Genomic DNA, 16,926 nt, shown 5'->3' on the forward strand with positions numbered 1-16,926 from the left:
CAGGACCTCCATAGGTGCATGCACCGATCTTCAATCAGAGTGCGTACTATAGCGCTCAACAACGCGCTAGCGCGTGGCCAAGCGCGCGCCCAGGTAGGATAGTGCCGTCAATCGACGCGGTGTTCACGACTTAATTGGAAAGAGTTACGCTGTTGTTCCTTCGAGCATCGCCCCTTCTCTAGCCCTCTATCAGAGTTTCATGTGGCAACTCTTGGTCTGATGAAAACGGCCAGGACAGACAGCGGCCGCTTTTTGTGCGTTGAAATACCGCAGATAAGGAAGAGCGAGTTCGCAGCGACGTTTATATTGCGATTCCATTTAGAAAGAGAGAAATGGTAAATTAGGCGTCGAACAGTACTACAGAAATCTGTGTGACGGCGCATCGAGGGGTGATAAGCCAAAGGTGAAATTCTGAGTTGACGGCAGTTCTCACTTTCAGAAGCATAAATGACGCACAGCTCGCACAAAGGGAACCACGTCGAAGTGGGCCGCCGCTCTGCGCAGCTCCAACCTCAAGACACAAGAGTGGGCTGTCCAGCAAGCCAGAGAGGCGGCGACGAGGCAAGGCCTCGAAGTCCCCTCATGGGAGACCTCAGCCCGGGTCGTCAAATTTGCCGGATTCAGAATAAAGTTGTTTCCATCCATCCCGCCTGTTGTGAGTATTCTCGCCCGACAAATATTCCCTCAACCTGGGATACCTTAGGGGAGAGAGGGCGAAAGCAGGCACGAAGGGGCGATGTTCGAAGCAAGAACAGCGGAACCATCTGCCTTTATGTCCGGAACACGGCTCCAATCGGCGCTACTATCCAACCTGGGAGAGCGCTTAGCCACGCACTCGCGCGTTATAGCTCATACGGAGCATGTAAGTACCGATCCTGCGTGTGTGTGGAACATATATTTCTTTTTTTTAATAAGGCATCTACGATTAAAAAAGTGATGCCGTTCATGGACGATTATCGAATTCATTCGGACTCAGAGGAGGCGTAGGTAACAGAGCGTGGGTGATTTAACAAAAATTTTCTCGTTGATATGATTCACTTCATTTCTCTAATATAATGCCGTTCACTGGTTACATATAACGGTGCCGGCAGTTTCTCGTAGTCATCCGTGCCAACTCTAGTTTAAAAATGGAATAATTGTTTGAGGAAAACTTCTCTGCTAGGTATTAATCATAGTTAAAGGTAATATGGACGCCTACCACACGCAAATAAAATAACAAGACGTTTCGGCACCTGTACGGCAGCATTGTTTCAAGTTTGTCAACGAGGCCCCCGTACGGGTACCGAAACGTCTTGTTAATAATGCTTGTAGCCGGCGTTCCTTTTACGTTTGACTCTTTAACAATGTATTATATGATTGACTAAAGGGACTCAGTGATCACGCTATTTTATTTTTCCCGCAAAAGAAACAACCGCTTATGACATTTATAGATGCGCAAGAGAGACGTAGATGTAACCATCATGAGAGGCTCCCGTTAAAGCATTGCACAGAGAAACTGGAAGGTGCCTCTATCTTTCGGTATCCAAGGTACAATACAGAAAAAGCGGGATTGTTTTTCGAACGAAACCAAGGACAGAAAGTAGCAGCTATACATCTACGTTACTGGCCAGCAGCTGAGGCCCCTAAAGCTGGAGTAGCTCGCAGGCAACGTTTCCAATAGCAGACACGCATGACGTTTAGATACAGGCAAGGCCACTTGACAAAATGCCGCTATATTTTCTAGCGTCGGCAAGGTTCTAAGTCCTCGTCTGTAGGACAGGAACTTATCGGCGGCACACTCGGGACAACGCGTTCCGACAGTAGAACCGAACATACTTACGCGAGACTCCGCGTATGTATGTTCGTAGGTAAAGGTACTGGTGCAAACATGACAAACCGTTTGCACTAGTATTAGCGTCGACAAAATCCCGTGTGCGCGTTTACAGGACGAGGACTTATCAACGACATACCTGGTGACAACTCCTCTACGCAACGCTCGGTGTAAGTATTACGCATGAGGTCTAGATACAGGCAAGGCCACTTGACAAAATGCCGGTACTGTCTTTAAGTCCGTTCTAAGGTTCTAAGTTCTAATGTTCTAAGTCCTCGGTTCTAAGTCCTGTTGTATTACAAATGAACTGGTTCCTCGGAGACCCCGAAGTGGACAAGTCCAGCTGCAGAAACGCTGCCGCATGACCCGCGGCGTTGGCTCCGTAGCTGTATGGCGTTCTGCTGTAGAACCCGACGTCGTGGGTTCGATTCCCACCCGCGTTTTTATTAGAGAAATTATAAAAACTTTCGTATTCAGAGGCAGGCCATCAAAATTATTCCGGAGACTTCCACTACGCGGCGTCCTTCATGATCCCCGCGTGTGCTGATTTGGGGCATTTTACCTTCAATAAATTTTTTTAACCCTTCGCTGCTGCTTTGGCTTTCTTGGTATTACGCTTCTGCCATAGTGCAACGAACGCATAATGACTGTGCTTGCTCGCCTTGGAAAGTGAAACGCTTACCGCTGGAGATTCCAAGCAGCAGGAAGACGGCCGTCAGGTCCCTGGCGAAGGCGCAGCCTATGGCGCTCACGGCCGTCACGAGGCTTCCCGTGAAAGACAACGCCATCAGCGGTACATGCTTCGTGAGGAAGCCGACGAGAGGACCTGCCGAATCACGCGAACAATGCGACACACATTCAATTTCATTCATCTTTTCAGGAATTCAGAACTCAGGAATGATTCCGAGTAGTTTATAGACCTTGATAGAGCACAACAGAAACAGTACAATAGATGCACTGCAGAAGAAAATAATTTACTGCGTTACCAACTCGCTTATCAACAGATTTCTGTGAAATCTATTTCTCGACTGTTGCACGGTATTGAAGCGACCCTCAAAGGCTAACACTATATAAGCTTGGACTTTTGAAGTAGTTTCCGAAACTTTATGCTCATCGATTTCTCAAGAAAGGCAAGCATCGATTGCGATAGCAAATCAGTGGACATCTATACGAAGTAGAGATTATCAAAGCAGGCTTTATCGGCCGTATGAACTTAGAAACATTAGCTTACTGACTGAATTAACAAGCATGCTGTCAGGGCGCACAAGCAAACATGAACACACCACACGATGAGCACGGACACACGCTATCAAAACGCTGGTGTGAGCAAATGCGGCAGCAGCAGGGAGCGAACTGACACTTTCGTGCGGTATAGTGCTTCAACGCAACAGCGGCGAGAACACAGCGCGCACAAAGGTATGAGCTGTCTGCAGATCGCTTTCGAGATACGGTACGCTCAGAAGGGTTTGAGTGCGAGCTAGTTGGTACGGATCATTCATATTTAAAACAGCGCCCCCCCCCCCCCCAAAAAAAAAAAGACGGACAAGGGAGGACACAAGCCAGCGCTCGTCCTGTGTCCTCCCTTGTCCGTGTTTTTCGGCGCTGTTCTACATATGAATGATACGGTACGCGTGACCGCACGCCGCCGTGCAGAGTACGCACTTGGCGGAGTCAAAGCTGTGCCCGTCCCCACCCCCCCCCCCCTCCCTCCCGCGCTGCCTCCCCGCTTTCCTAACATTGAGCCGCGATCAGCAGTTCTCCCATGCGCCCAGTCGCGAACTGCGCAGTTGATGCCGGAGCGAATCGCCGACTCCATTCCCTTCCTTTCATCCCCCCAGGGCCTTTCGCGCGACGGAAGACGGCGCGTTTGCTCCACACAATCTGGCGCGCGCGCACAATCTGGCGCGCGCGTCAGATTGTGCCGCAATCGTCGGCTTCCTTCGCATGCTTTCACTCGGACATACAGCATACGACGCGCGGCGACGGTGTTATCACCCCTGAACTTCCAATGGGATATCACGGCGACTACGACAGCTGCAGCATAAATGCGCCTGGAGTGTCCATATAATTGAATACAAAAAGTTATTATTACTGGAAAAAGCGAAGGTCAAATTGAAGTAAAGTCGGACATAGAGAAGTGACGAAGTGGGCAGCAGAAACAGCCTTGTGCTGGGAAGGAAGTGAAGGGAACAAAATAAGCCAGATCATGCATTGAGCGAGTTACGTTAAGCTACCGAGAAATGAAGGAGTAGGCAAGAGCAAGGTTAAGAAGTCGGCGATAGAGAAGTTATGAATTCGTCAACAGATGCAGCCGAGTGTGGAGGAGGAAATGAAGGAAACAAAATATGAACAGATCATGCATAGCGTGAGTTGCGTTGAGCTGCAGGGAAATGAAGAAGTCGGCAACAGAGAGGTGAAGATGTCGGTTCGGTAATTCGGCAACAGATGCAGCCGGGTGCGGATAAGGAAGTGAAGGGAGAAAAATGGGACGATAGCGTGCATTGAGCGAGTTGCGTTGAGCTACAGGGAAGTAAATAAGCTGGCAACAGAAAATTGAAGAAGTCGGTTACAGGAAGTAAGGAATAAGTCCGCAACAGAAGATGCCGCGCGAGGAATGTTCAGCCTTTGTTGCTTGAGCCCAGGAGCCGTCGCATGTTGTTGAACAGTTGGGAAGGGTGGCGACCTCCAAGCTCCTCGGAGGTGAGCAGGTGCTGAAGACGCGGGCTCTCAGGTGCCGCGATGCGGTCCAAAATACTCTGCTACAGTTGCTGGTTCGGGGCATCGCCCAAAGGTGCAGCGATGACGTCCACCACCTCGTGTCTTTAGCGTCTGCGGGTAGCGGCGTCAGTGAAGACTTTTCACTAAACGGGAAAGAAAGATCATCTTATCACTGATTCGCACATATGTGTGGGATGCGCCGATTATTATATATCGTTTTTAATGTTCGCGCCCGGAACCTGATTACTGGTGCGTCAGCTTGCTGTACGGCAAGAATTTTAGAATGTCGTCATGTGTTCGGGCCCTTGCTGTAAAGAAGCTCTCGGAGCTTCCTACGTTCGGTATGTTTCGAATGCAACGAAGTCCATCTTTAACGCTCGCGAGTAGACGCTACGAACAAAAAATAGTACGATGTATGGTGCTGACCCACGCAATCCGCTACCCAAGTGACTCGGAGCCGCGTTGACCGACGGAATGCTGTCTACACCTTTATTCGACAACCACATATATAGAACACATGGCGCGCAGCGCCCTCTCCATCTCTCTCCCGAGATATGCACACAAGAAGCACCAAACATTTCACAAGTCAAGTCTTCTCGTAGTCTTGACTGTACGACCAAACCTGGTGACTTTCACTGTACAATCTTTGGAGGCTTGCGGTGTTGCTGTTGCCGTGGCGTCTGTTGCCGTGGTGTGCTCTTCGTGCTCCTCGAGGTTTTCACTCCGAGCTGGCTCATCGTTGTGTCTGAATAGGGCACTAGATGTATCCCATTACGCACAAGCACCGTGTTGGGTGTTTCCACGACGTACGAGCGGTGCTTGGAGGCTGGGCTGAGAACACACGCCGTATCCTTGATGTCTCGAACCCATACCGTATCTCCCGGTTGCAGCGGAGGAAGTACGGTCGCGGCCTGACGGTGATCGAAGTCTTTCTTCTGCCGCCCTCTCACCTCTTCGTCTAGGCACTTCACATCGTCTGGTGCAGGCCACTTCAATTCCAGGCGGTCCACTGTCTTGGGAAGCCAGGTTCGCAAGCTGCGACCCAACAGTAGCTGCGCTGGGCTGAACCCTGTGACGCCTGCAGTGTCTCTGTACGACAGAAGAGCCAAAAAAGGATCGTCTGCTTTCGCAAACAACTCTTTGATCGTACGCACCATCCTTTCCACTTCTCCATTTGAATGCGGGTAGTTTGGACTTGAGGTGATGTGTTGGAAGCCATAGCACTTCGCAAAAGCTGCAAAGGCACGTGAAGCAAATTGCGGTCCATTATCACTTCGTACTACGGCGGGAATGCCAAAATGAGCAAAAATGCTTTTGACTGCATTGATGACCGCCTCAGAGTTCGTGCTTCGCATGTAGATGACTTCAGGGTATCGAGAACGATAATCAACTACTAGTAGCTAGTTGTGTCCCTTGTAACTAAACAAGTCCATTCCTATTTCTTGCCTTGGTTGTTCTGGAGTATTCGTTAAGAACAAAGGCTCTCTTCTTTGCGCTCTTGTGACTGCAGACTGTCTTCAGCGAGTGACTCTATCACGTATTTGCTGTGAAAGTCCATACCACCACACGGAATCCTTCGCCCTTAGTCGGCATCGGTTAATTCCCTGGTGGCCTTCATGGATAAGTTCGAGCGCATCCTTTTGCAGCAAAGCTGGGATGTCAAAGCGATTACCTTTTAGCAGGATGCCGTTGCACAAAGAGAGATCACCTCGATGGCTCCAGTATTTCTTGAGGTGCTCCGGAAGCCTGTCCCGACGAGGCCAGCCTTGAGTGCAGTATTTGACGAGCTGGTTGCATTCCCAGTCCAGTTCTTGGTGCCTGCGAACCGCATCTACAGTAACCAGCTTCGTGTCTGTGACCCTAGCAACTTGAAATTGAACAAACTCCTCTACCACATCCACCTCACTGATCGACGGCTTCTCATCCGGAGCCCTTGAAGGAGTATCCACAGTGGCTAGCTGCTTGCCAGGAACGTAGACCACGCTAAACTGGTAGCGCATAAGTTTGATGCGAAACCGTTGAATACGTGGGGGCATCGTGTCCAAGTCAGCGTTTCCAAGTAGTGTTACCAGCGGCTGGTGATCGGTTTCTACCGTGAAGTTTAGGCCACGCACATATTGGTAAAAACGGTACACTGCCCATGCTACCGCCAGCGCTTCTTTCTCTGTTTGGCTGTAGCGCTGTTCCGCTTCAGTAAGCGACCTGGATGCTAACGCTACCGCGCGTCGCTCGCCTGATGGTTGTTCCTGCAGAAGAACTCTGCCCAATCCAAATGAGCTCGCGTCGCATGAGACAATGGTATTATGACCGGGATGATACTTAGCGACGCACAGGTCCGAGGTGAGCATCACTTTTACCCGATTAAAAGCGGTCTCTTGAAGCGGTCCCCATTGCCATGCATTTTGCTCACCTAACAAGGCGCGAATAGGGGCGGTTGCTTGCGAAAGGTTGGGCAGGAAGCGACCAATATGACTAGCCATGCCAAGGAATTGCCTAACCCCGGCGACGTCCTTGGGTGGCTCCAAGTTGCGCAGTGCTTCGAGTTTGCTGGGACTTGGCGATATACCGTCGGCATCAATCACCACACCCAAAACTCTACTTTGTCTTGACCGAAGCAGCATTTTGACTTGTTGAGTTTAACTCCGGCTGTCTTTAGACGTTCAAGAACCTCCACAAGTCGCTTGTGATGCTCTTCTCGATCTTTGCCAAAAACCAGAATGTCATCTATCATGTTGACGACGTTCGGTTGCCCCTCCAGAATTCGAGCCATTTCTCTCCGAAAACATTCCGGTGCTGAAGTCAAGCCAGAAGGTAGACGACAGTAGCAGTAGCGTCCAAATGGTGTGATGAATGTGGTATGCTCTTGGCATTCTCGGGACAATCGCACTTGGTGAAATCCTGCTGTCGCGTCGAGCTTTGAGAACACTTTAGCGTCGCCCAGTTGCCCGAGTACCCATTCGAGCGTTGGAAGCACATGCTTTTCACGGCGAACTTCTTTGTTGAGCTTCGTTAAGTCCACACAATTCGGATTCCGCCTGATGCCTTCGGTACTGCGACCAGACCGGCACACCATGGCGTCGGCTCCGTAATGTGCCTGATGACACCTTGTTTTTCTATTTGGTCCAGCTCCTCCTTTACCTGGTTGTACAGAGGAATGGGAATTCTGCGAGGTACATTGAGAGCAAATGGCCTGGCATTTGGCTTGAGTCGAATAGTGTACTCCTCCCCTACAGTACCAAGCCTTTCGAAGATATCCTGCCCAGGGGTGGCGTCGCTTGCAGAGCTAGCTTGCTTTTCATGTCGCTGTGCGGCGTCGATGAACTTCACCACTCCCAATGCGAAGATAGCAGGGTAGCCTAGTAGAGGTGTAGACTGCGAAGGCATGACGTATACTTACTGTACACAGATGCGGCTCTTCCACTCCAACGTAGCTGTGAATTGGCCTGTTACTTTCAAGGGGCGATTTCCTGGACCGGTGAGAAGACCCTCCGGTTTTTCGAGTCGCGATGGTACTCCTGAAAAAGTGCTTGGAACGACGGTAACTTCCGCTCCTGAGTCGACCTTGAATTTGAGTGGGACTCCATTCACGTGGACCCAAACAAACTTAGCCTTTGCCTCATGACTGCTCTTGACAGCATGCATCTCGATGGCATGTGACTGTCGGCTTTGCGAGAGCTGTTTGGTTAAGCAAACTGCTTCGAAGTGTCCTTTCTTTTTGCAAAACTTGCAAACAGCTTTGTTGGCAGGACAAAATTTCCGCTGATGCTCATCTCGTCCGCAGAAGTGACACGATCTGTGCGCGCCGGCGAGGAGCGTTTCTCTTGCTGCCGACGCTTGATAACGTGACTGCCTTCTCGTCGGCCTGTTTTTCACTACATCAACGGAGACTGGCCCAGATAACTGGCTTTCTCGTTCACGTTTTTCTCGTTCAGCATCTTCGTGTAGCCGTGCATGCAGAAGCGTTTTATCAAGCGTCCAGTCGGAAGTGCGGCAGAGTTGTTCCGATAACGTGCTGTCCAACAAACCAACGATAAATCAGTCTCGAACGATCCTGTCTTCGATGGACGCTGAGCAGTAGTAGCATCTTTTTACTACGTTTCGCAACGCGGAATAAAAAGCATCGACGCTTTCGTCTCCTTGCTGCGTCCGCTTGTGAAAACGATAACTCTCGTGAACTTCGTTTAGCGGGTGCACGAAATACGAGGTGAACTTGGTTTTAACAACGCTGTACGACTGAACTTCTTTGGCCCACTAGTTGAAAGACGCCAGCACGCGTCGAGCTTGAACACCCATGCAATAAAGAAGCGTTCGTACCAGAACCTCGCCGGTAGCTTGGTGCAATCCTGTAGCGTAGGCATAGTCCTCGAACCGCTCAATCCAGGTAGACCATGCACTTGGGTCGGCGAAGTCGAAGCTCAATAGCTGTTGGAGTTCAGGTACCCGGGAAAAAGCAGCGTCCGCCTTGTTCGCCATTAGAGAGAGCGAACAGCGGCCACTTCTGACAACATGTACGATGTAGGGTGCTGACCGACGCTAGCTGCGTCTACCCAAGTGACTCGGAGCCGCGTCCACCGAACGAATGCTCTCCACACCTTTATTCGACAACCACATATATGGAACGCATGGCGCGTCGCGCCCTCTACAGATGTGACGTAGCGGTGAGCAATTTCGCAAATTACGAACGCTACCGCCACCAGTCCTTCACTTCTACGTCTTTTCCCCATGTCTTGAAGACTGTTTGCACAGTAACGGTGGTCATTTTGCTATCGGAAATGCGTTAACTATTGCTACGGAACAGCCGCCACAGTGTGGCTGCACTGAGGAGGAAGAACACGACGTGTGCCTGCTTGATATAGCGTCGCCATTTTAGCCTCCGTTAACTTCCCTGTAAATAAATTGCAAATAGCATTGGGCATCAGCTACACGTAACGTTAATTTGGTGGAGGTGGACGTTCCCCGTACCCGTCATGGAGCTTCGCAGCGGTCGCAACGGTGACAGTGGGACTTCGGCTACTGCTGGTGGCACTTGATCTACGCAAGCGTCGCCCCCCTGCAGCCCGGACCTACGTCGCCGTTCCCCCCCTCGGGATCCTGGTGTTTTCAATGGAGTCGGCAGTCCTGATATTGACGACTGGCTCCACTTATACGAACGTGTCAGCACCAGTCACAGGTGGGATCCGACTATTGTGCTTGCCAACGTTTTTTTCTATCTCGACGGAGCTCCACTGGCATGGATCCAGACTGACGAAGAGGAGATCTCGAGCTGGGATCTCTTCAAAGAGAAGATCCGCGGCCTTTTTGGCAATCTGTTCGGTCGCCAAGTCAATGCCAAGAAAGCCCTTGCCACACGTGTACAGACGTCGACCCAGTCCTACGTGTCGTACATTCTCGACGTCTTGGCCCTTTGTACCAAGACTGACCCGCACATGTCTGAGGACGATAAGGTATTGCTGAGGTGCTGAGGATAAGGCATTGCTGACGATGCCTTCAATTTACAGGTGTTTACGAACGTCACCAGCATCGACACGATCCTCAAGGAGTGCCGCGGTCTTGAGCATGCTAAAAGCCTCCGGGTATCCCAGCACATCACGCGACTTCCCAACACAGCCGCTACGTAATCCTGTGATGACCTCTTCCACCAGCCGTCGCGATGTGACAACTTCACCCACGTCATTCGTCGTGAGGTCGAAGCAGCACAACCGGCGGCCCCTTCATTCCCGTTACCTGATCATTCTACGGTGACAATATCGTTGATCCAGGCCGTCGTCCGTCAAGAGTTGTCCAACGTCGGGCTGCAATCCATTCGTTCCGTACGCTCGGAACCTCTTTATCCACGCACGACCCCACCCCGCTCTTCTTACTATACTTATGGACAGCGCAACCCCTCCGAATGGCGAACCATGGACGACAAGCCGATCTGTTTTAACTGCCGACGCATTGGACATGTCGCTCGCCACTGCCGCAGCCGCTGGACTTCTCCGACGCGCTATTCTCCTGATTACCACCCTCGCCCCCCTAGCGCGCCCTTTTCCTTCGCTCCTGCTATGCCCGCCCCATCATCTGACCAGGCGACATCTTTGACACGACCCCACTACTCCCGCTCGCCTTCTCCCTCTCGCCGCGAATCTCGCTCGCCCGCGTCACGCCGTGCTCCTTCTCCGACCTGCACCCCCGACCCCAAAACTAGACAGTGCAGCTTCTGGAGGTGAAGCTGCAATGACGACATTGGCACGAAATCCTCGCTTCACCTTACCCACGAACAAGAACCTTTTGGACGTTCTCGTCGGCAATGTTCCTGTGTGCGCGCCGATTGACACCGGTGCGCATGTGTCCATTATGAGTGCCGCTCTTCGCCGTCGGCTCAAGAAAGTTCTGACGCCTGTCCCGAACCGAGTTATACAAGTCGCCGACGGAGGCACTGTCGCTACTGTTGGCATGTGCTCTGCCCGACTCACCATTGCTGACAGACACACAGTCGTTCTCTTCACCGTCATCTACCATTGCCCTCACGAACTCATTCTCGGTCTGCATTTCCTTGCCAATCATATTGCCCTCATTGACTCTTCGGCTGACTCACTTCGCCTTGACTTGCCTCTTCTTACCGACCCTGTGGACCCGCCTCCAAGCCATTTGATCTGCATGGATTTTATTCGCCTACCGCCGCACTCTGTGACACACGTCTACTTGTCCTCACAAGCTGTACCTGACGGCAATTACGTGGTCGCACCGATTCCGGACGTTATACTTACACATGGTGTTACCGTGCCGCACACTGTGCTGACAATTACTGGCAACCGCAACTGCCTTCCCCTTGTCAATTTCGCGCTAACCGCGTAAGTTCTGCCTAAGGGGTTCTCATTGGCTATAATTACCGCTTTGCAGGATGATGAGGTCGAGCCATTCACAGTGGCAGACCGTTACAGCTCAGCCCATACCGAGACGTCATAGCACGGTACTGACGTCGGCATTGAGAAGATGGTTTCCTGCTCAAGCTGAAGCTCTTTGCCGCGTTCTTGAAGGCTATCGCAACATATTTTACTTTGACAATCGACCCTTAGGTCAAACGTCCTCCGTGACCTATCACATAAATACTGGCGATACGAACACTATTCACCGACGCCCATATCGTGTTTCTGCGTCGGAAAGAGTTATTGTCCAACAGGAAATCAAAAAGATGCTTGCAAAGGACATTATCGAGCCTTCCTGTAGTCTCTGCGCTTCTCCCGTCGCACTTATCAAAAAGAAGGATGGAACGTGGCGCTTTTGTGTAGATTATCGCCACCTGAACAAAATCACAAAAAAGGACGTGTACCCTTTGCCACGTATTGATGACGCTTTAGACTGCCTGTACGGTGCCACCTATTTTTCTTCTATCGACTTACGGTCCGGCTACTGGCAGATATCCGTCGACGACATGGACCGAGAGAAGACTGCATTTGTTACCCCTGACCGCCTTTATTTGTTCAAGGTGCTGCCTTTCGGTCTCTGTAACGCACCCGCCAGCTTCGAACGAATGATGGACTCTTTGCTTCAGGGGTTCAAGTGGTCCACCTGTGTGTGCCATCTGGACGACGTCATCATTTCTTCGCCTACATTTGACACGCATCTAGACCGTCTTTCATCGATTCTTGACGTGTTCCGCCGCGCCAGCCTCCAGTTGAACTCGTCAAAATGTCACTTCGCTCGCCGCCAAATTGCCGTCCTCGGACACCTCGTGGACGCCAGAGGCGTGCGGCCTGATCCGGACAAAATTCGCGCCGTTACGAACTTTCCTCTTCCGAAGTCTTCCAAGGACGTTCGTAGTTTTGTAGGGCTGTGCTCTTATTTCCGACGCTTCGTGAAGTATTTTGTGGCCATCGTACGTCCCCTTACCAACCTCTTGAAGAAAAACGCCCCTTTTTCATGGGTTTCTGACCATGCCGTATCTTTTTCGCAGCTCACTACTCTCCTTACCACACCTCCAATTCTGGCCCACTTTGACCCGTCTGCCTCAACCGAAGTTCGAACTGATGCCAGTGGTCATGGCATAGGAGCAGTGTTAGCACAACGCCAGCGTGGACATGATCGCGTTATAGCCTATACCAGCCGACTTCTGTCACCCGCCGAGCGCTATTATTCAATCACGGAGCGCGAGTGCCTCGCTCTTGTGTGGGCTGTTGCGAAGTTTCGTCCATACTTGTACGGACGCCCATTCTGTGTCGTCACAGATCACCACGCTCTCTGCTGGCTATCCTCTCTCAAGGACCCCACGGGACGACTCGCTCGCTGGGCGTTACGCCTGCAAGAATATACCTTCTCCGTGGTACATAAGACGGGACGCTTGCACCAGGATGCCCATTGTTTGTCCCGCTACCCCGTCTACGAACAGGCTGATGCAGACGCCATCGCTTGCGTGTTAACGCGATAGCGTTAAGGAGCTCGTGTCGCGGAAAAGCCGGTGTTGGCGGCGTTGGCCGTGAGCGATAAATACCTGGAGGCACTTCATAAATAAAAAAACAACTTGCAAGATAGGCTGGGTGGGAATCGAACCACGGTCTCCGGAGTGTGAAACGAAGATGCTACCACTCAGCCACGTTTTTTTTTCGATGCTTCAAAGCGGTACAAAAGCGCCTCTAGTGAATGCGGTGTTGCCTTAGAAACGTGCCGTAAAAAATTATACTGCGGTGTATATCGGTAATTATGAGCATGTAACTTACAGAAGTCGCAGTTACACGAGTAGCGAAGTACGTTACCGCTACATTTCTTCTGCTGCGCTCTGCGCACACGCAGAGCTATCTTGCAGCAAACACAGAAGACCCCTCCTCGTAATGTGCGGCGCTACCCCGACGCGTGGCGCGCCACTCCCCCGCTTCTCCCCTTCGGGCCGTGCGGGGACCGGTACGAGGATGCCCCATTACCCTTGCGTTTAATAAGTTTTCTCGCTCTCTCCCCTTCCAACTTCCAGCGTGCATCACTCCAACCCTCGTGTTTAGGCGACGCGGCTCCTCTTTCCGCTCACAGCGCGATTCCTATGCGCAGCGTCCGATGCGGGACGCCTCTGACGTGATCGCTGCGCCGTAGCGCGTCTGATGAAAAAGCGTCCCCTGCGATGTGTGCCGAGCTGCTTCGGAGGAGTCATGCGTCTCCGTGGTGCTCATAAGCGAGATAGAGGACGATCCCATCGAGGCGTCAGGCCCATCGTTTGGCTCGCGTAGGTCGTTTCTCCCTCAGAGACACCGAGTTCTTTGGTTCGTTCCGCTTGCTCAGGCGCAGGTTTCGTTGCCGCGCCGAACGCTGCGTTGCTCGGCGCTTACCGCGTGATTCGTCGGCGCAAAGTCCGATGCGGGGCGCCTCGTAAGTGATCGCTGCGCCGTAGCGCATTGTCTTACACCCCTTGGCGGGTCGACGGGAATGCTGTCGCGTTCCACTCTTGAAAGCGAAGCCTAAGCGTCCTCCAATTTTTATCTGTGTCCCAGTTTTTAGAAATCGGCAACGAGCAACGCCGTGATCCTTCATTACGAGCACTCATCGACCGTCTGGAGTCAACGTTTCGCGACGCCGCTCTCCGGATGTTTCTCCTTAAGGAGAGGACATTATACCGCCGCAATTTCGATCCACACGGCCTTGATCTTCTGCTCGTCATTCCATCGCACCTGCGTTCGACTGTCCTCCACCAACTTCATGACGCTCCCTTGACTAGACACTTAGGCGTCTCGCGCACATACGACCGTGTACGCCGTCGATTCTTTTGGCCGGGTCTCGCCCGCTCCGTGCGGCGCTACGTTGCCGCTTGTGAGCCCTGTCAGCGCCGGAAGAAGCCCTCCACACCTCCAAATGGATGTCTCCAACCGATCGACATCCCACCTGAACCCTTTTTCCGCGTTGGTCTAGACCTTCTTGGACCATTTCCTCTCTCAGGCTTCGGAAATAAATGGGTCGCCGTCGCTACCGATTATGCTCCGCGGTACGCAATCACCAGAGCCCTTCCGACAAGTTGTGCTACTGACGTTGCTGACTTTCTTCTCCATGGCATCATTTTACGACGACTTCACGAAGGTTTCTTTTCATAACGCTATAGCGTTGAAACCGCGTAAATGTTTCTCGACCAGCGTAAACTCTAGCCATGAAAGATGACGTGGTCGCGAACAAGCTTGAGTCAAACTTTAAAGAGATCCTTTTCCCGTCACTTCCACGAACAACCACTGATGGCGCTTACTTGAATTTTACCTGACAAACTTGCCAGCTCTTCTGCTTTGACATAAGCATGCTGCCCCGCGACTGCTCGCCGTTTTCCTACGCCTCAAAACACGGTGTAAGATAAATAGTATATATCTTATGCCGGGGTCTCGACTGTTGTGAGAAACGCTACGCAAATCATGTAGTGAGCCCAGTAGGACGAATTCACCACCGTTGCATCTCTGGTGTCCTCGCTTGGCTGCGGCTATTATTAGTCCGTTGTTCCCCTATATGGACCATGGATGTGAGCTCGACAATCCAGACAAATGCTTCGCCAGTCACTTTACTTTTCTAACGATCATTTGGATGTCTTCATACTATCGATCTGAGTCACTTTGTAGGTTTTTCTTCAAGACAAGTTCACCATAGGGAAATGGGTTGAAGCGGTGGTACTTCTAGTTGGTTTGATCTGGCAGTATGAACTCTAGAAATGTAGTATAAACTCAACGACGGAGTCGGCGATGGCATGGCGATAACAACAACGTAGCGGACTCGCGGGATTCAATCCTAAGTGGGAACAAATGGCGGTGTTTTTAAAGCGACGATAGCTTTCTTTGCTGCTTTCCCCCGTCTTTGTGGTTGGTCGGTGAACGGTGGTCGATGGCTGGTGGTCAGACTCAGAAAGGAAAACGCTAGTTTATTCGTTGGTCCATTTGCTCGTTCGTTCGCTTGCTCGCTCTCTCGTTATTTAGTTCGTTCCGGTTATTCGTTTACATTGACAGTAATTATCTATTATTTCTGCGCAGTTATTTTAGTGGCTCCCTCTGGAAAGAAAACATGGTGATGACAAACGTGACCACTGCGCACTTTGACAGATGGCGCGAACTTAGTATACACTTAGTAGCTATAGCCTTCGCAAAGCGATGACTTACCGATCAGCCAGGCGATGCTGGTGCCCACACTGAGCACCCAGCTGCTTTGTTCGCGTGTGGCGCCGAACGCGTGGATTAGGGCCACGTAGATGACTCCCGTGGAGCTACGAAAGAGACTAATCCAGAGCAGGTTCCACCCGCAGGCGACAGCCACCAGCCAGGATCGCGGATCGTCAGGTTCAGCCGGCGGCGGCCGCTCTTTCCGCTCGTGCTGCTGTTGAGACTGTCGTTGCTGCTGACGCTCCTGGCTTCCTTCCATGTCTTTATAAGTAGCCCGCGTGCAGATCTTCGAGGTAGGAAACAGCTTCTATAGCTGACGGCAGGCAGTCATCTTCTTATTCGGCCGGAGGTCAAACGGGCCGAGAGTTCTTGTGCAGCCATCTGTGAGAGCCAGGCATGCAGGAGAAATCAGTAATCTCGATGTTTTCACGGGAAATTTGCTTGTTCGCGCTGTAACGGTCAGAGAAACGTGCGTTATCTTTATTGGCCACCTGCCTCAACGGAAGCTCTTCTTCCGAACGAAGGAAAACTGAACACTTTGACACATGTGTTCGCTTTGAGTTTTAAAGCCGTTGCATGCACCATTCCTTTGTCTCCTATACAACGAATATCGGCCACACGCAGCCTGTGCATATATATCCGTCTCGATTCCAACTTGTTTCACGCATTATGCACCCAACGTAACATTAGTATCCTTGAAGCGCTGCTGCTAGACGATGACATACGATGCGCTCACGTATATTTCTCAAAAAGTGCAAATTCTTACTGCGAGAGACGACGAGGTAATTGTCTTCAAATCAAATGACAACGCCGTGTCTTCTACTGTATCCAGCTTTTCTGGACACAAGTGTTTAGTTCGTGTGAGTGCCACCACGTGGCGTACTGACCTTAAACTTTTCAAACTTTCCGCGGTGACGCGTGATGACGTCAACCAAACAATAAATAAATAAATAAATAAATGCTATCCCTGCGCATTGAACTTCGCCGCAATGCTTGTACCGCCGGCGTTATCAGTGTTCTTGATAAAGCGTATTCGCTCGTCGCCTGGAAATTACTCGTCATCCTAAGAGCGTTTAGTCGCGACAAGCAATGGTTGATTGTGGGCTTTTGATGCAGTTCTTCTTTTTTTCTCTTGTTGTTTTCTCTTCCTTTTCTTTTTCTCTTTTTTTTTATTCTACGTAGCAAAGAAGCTAGCCTAACCGTCAGAAGCACTTCGAGGCAGCCTTTCTTCAGTCGGCACACATAGTTAACGTCCGAACATCGCACAGCGTCTACTAGAGACGCCGTCGAGGACGGATTTTGATTTTCCCC

The 16,926-nt window shown here is 51.2% G+C and overlaps 1 protein-coding gene across 2 annotated transcripts in view; it reads right to left on the reverse strand.

The window, feature by feature from the left end:
* LOC126541884 (uncharacterized) overlaps positions 1-16,926 on the reverse strand; it is a 63,274-nt gene that overhangs the window by 18,092 nt on the left and 28,256 nt on the right. The window contains exons 2-3 of one of the 2 annotated variants that reach the window (XM_055076391.1): positions 15,616-15,996; positions 2,493-2,636 (exon numbers count right to left, since the gene is read on the reverse strand). In XM_055076391.1, the coding sequence (XP_054932366.1) occupies positions 2,493-2,636; positions 15,616-15,874 (403 nt within the window). In that variant the 5' untranslated portion in view covers positions 15,875-15,996. Of the gene's footprint in view, positions 1-2,492; positions 2,637-8,842; positions 9,060-15,615; positions 15,997-16,926 lie in introns of those variants that run through there. The other variant, XM_055076397.2, reaches the window with a different exon arrangement.

Source organism: Dermacentor andersoni, chromosome 3 (assembly GCF_023375885.2).
Source record: "Dermacentor andersoni chromosome 3, qqDerAnde1_hic_scaffold, whole genome shotgun sequence".
NCBI classification, from domain to species: Eukaryota; Metazoa; Arthropoda; class Arachnida; order Ixodida; family Ixodidae; genus Dermacentor; species Dermacentor andersoni.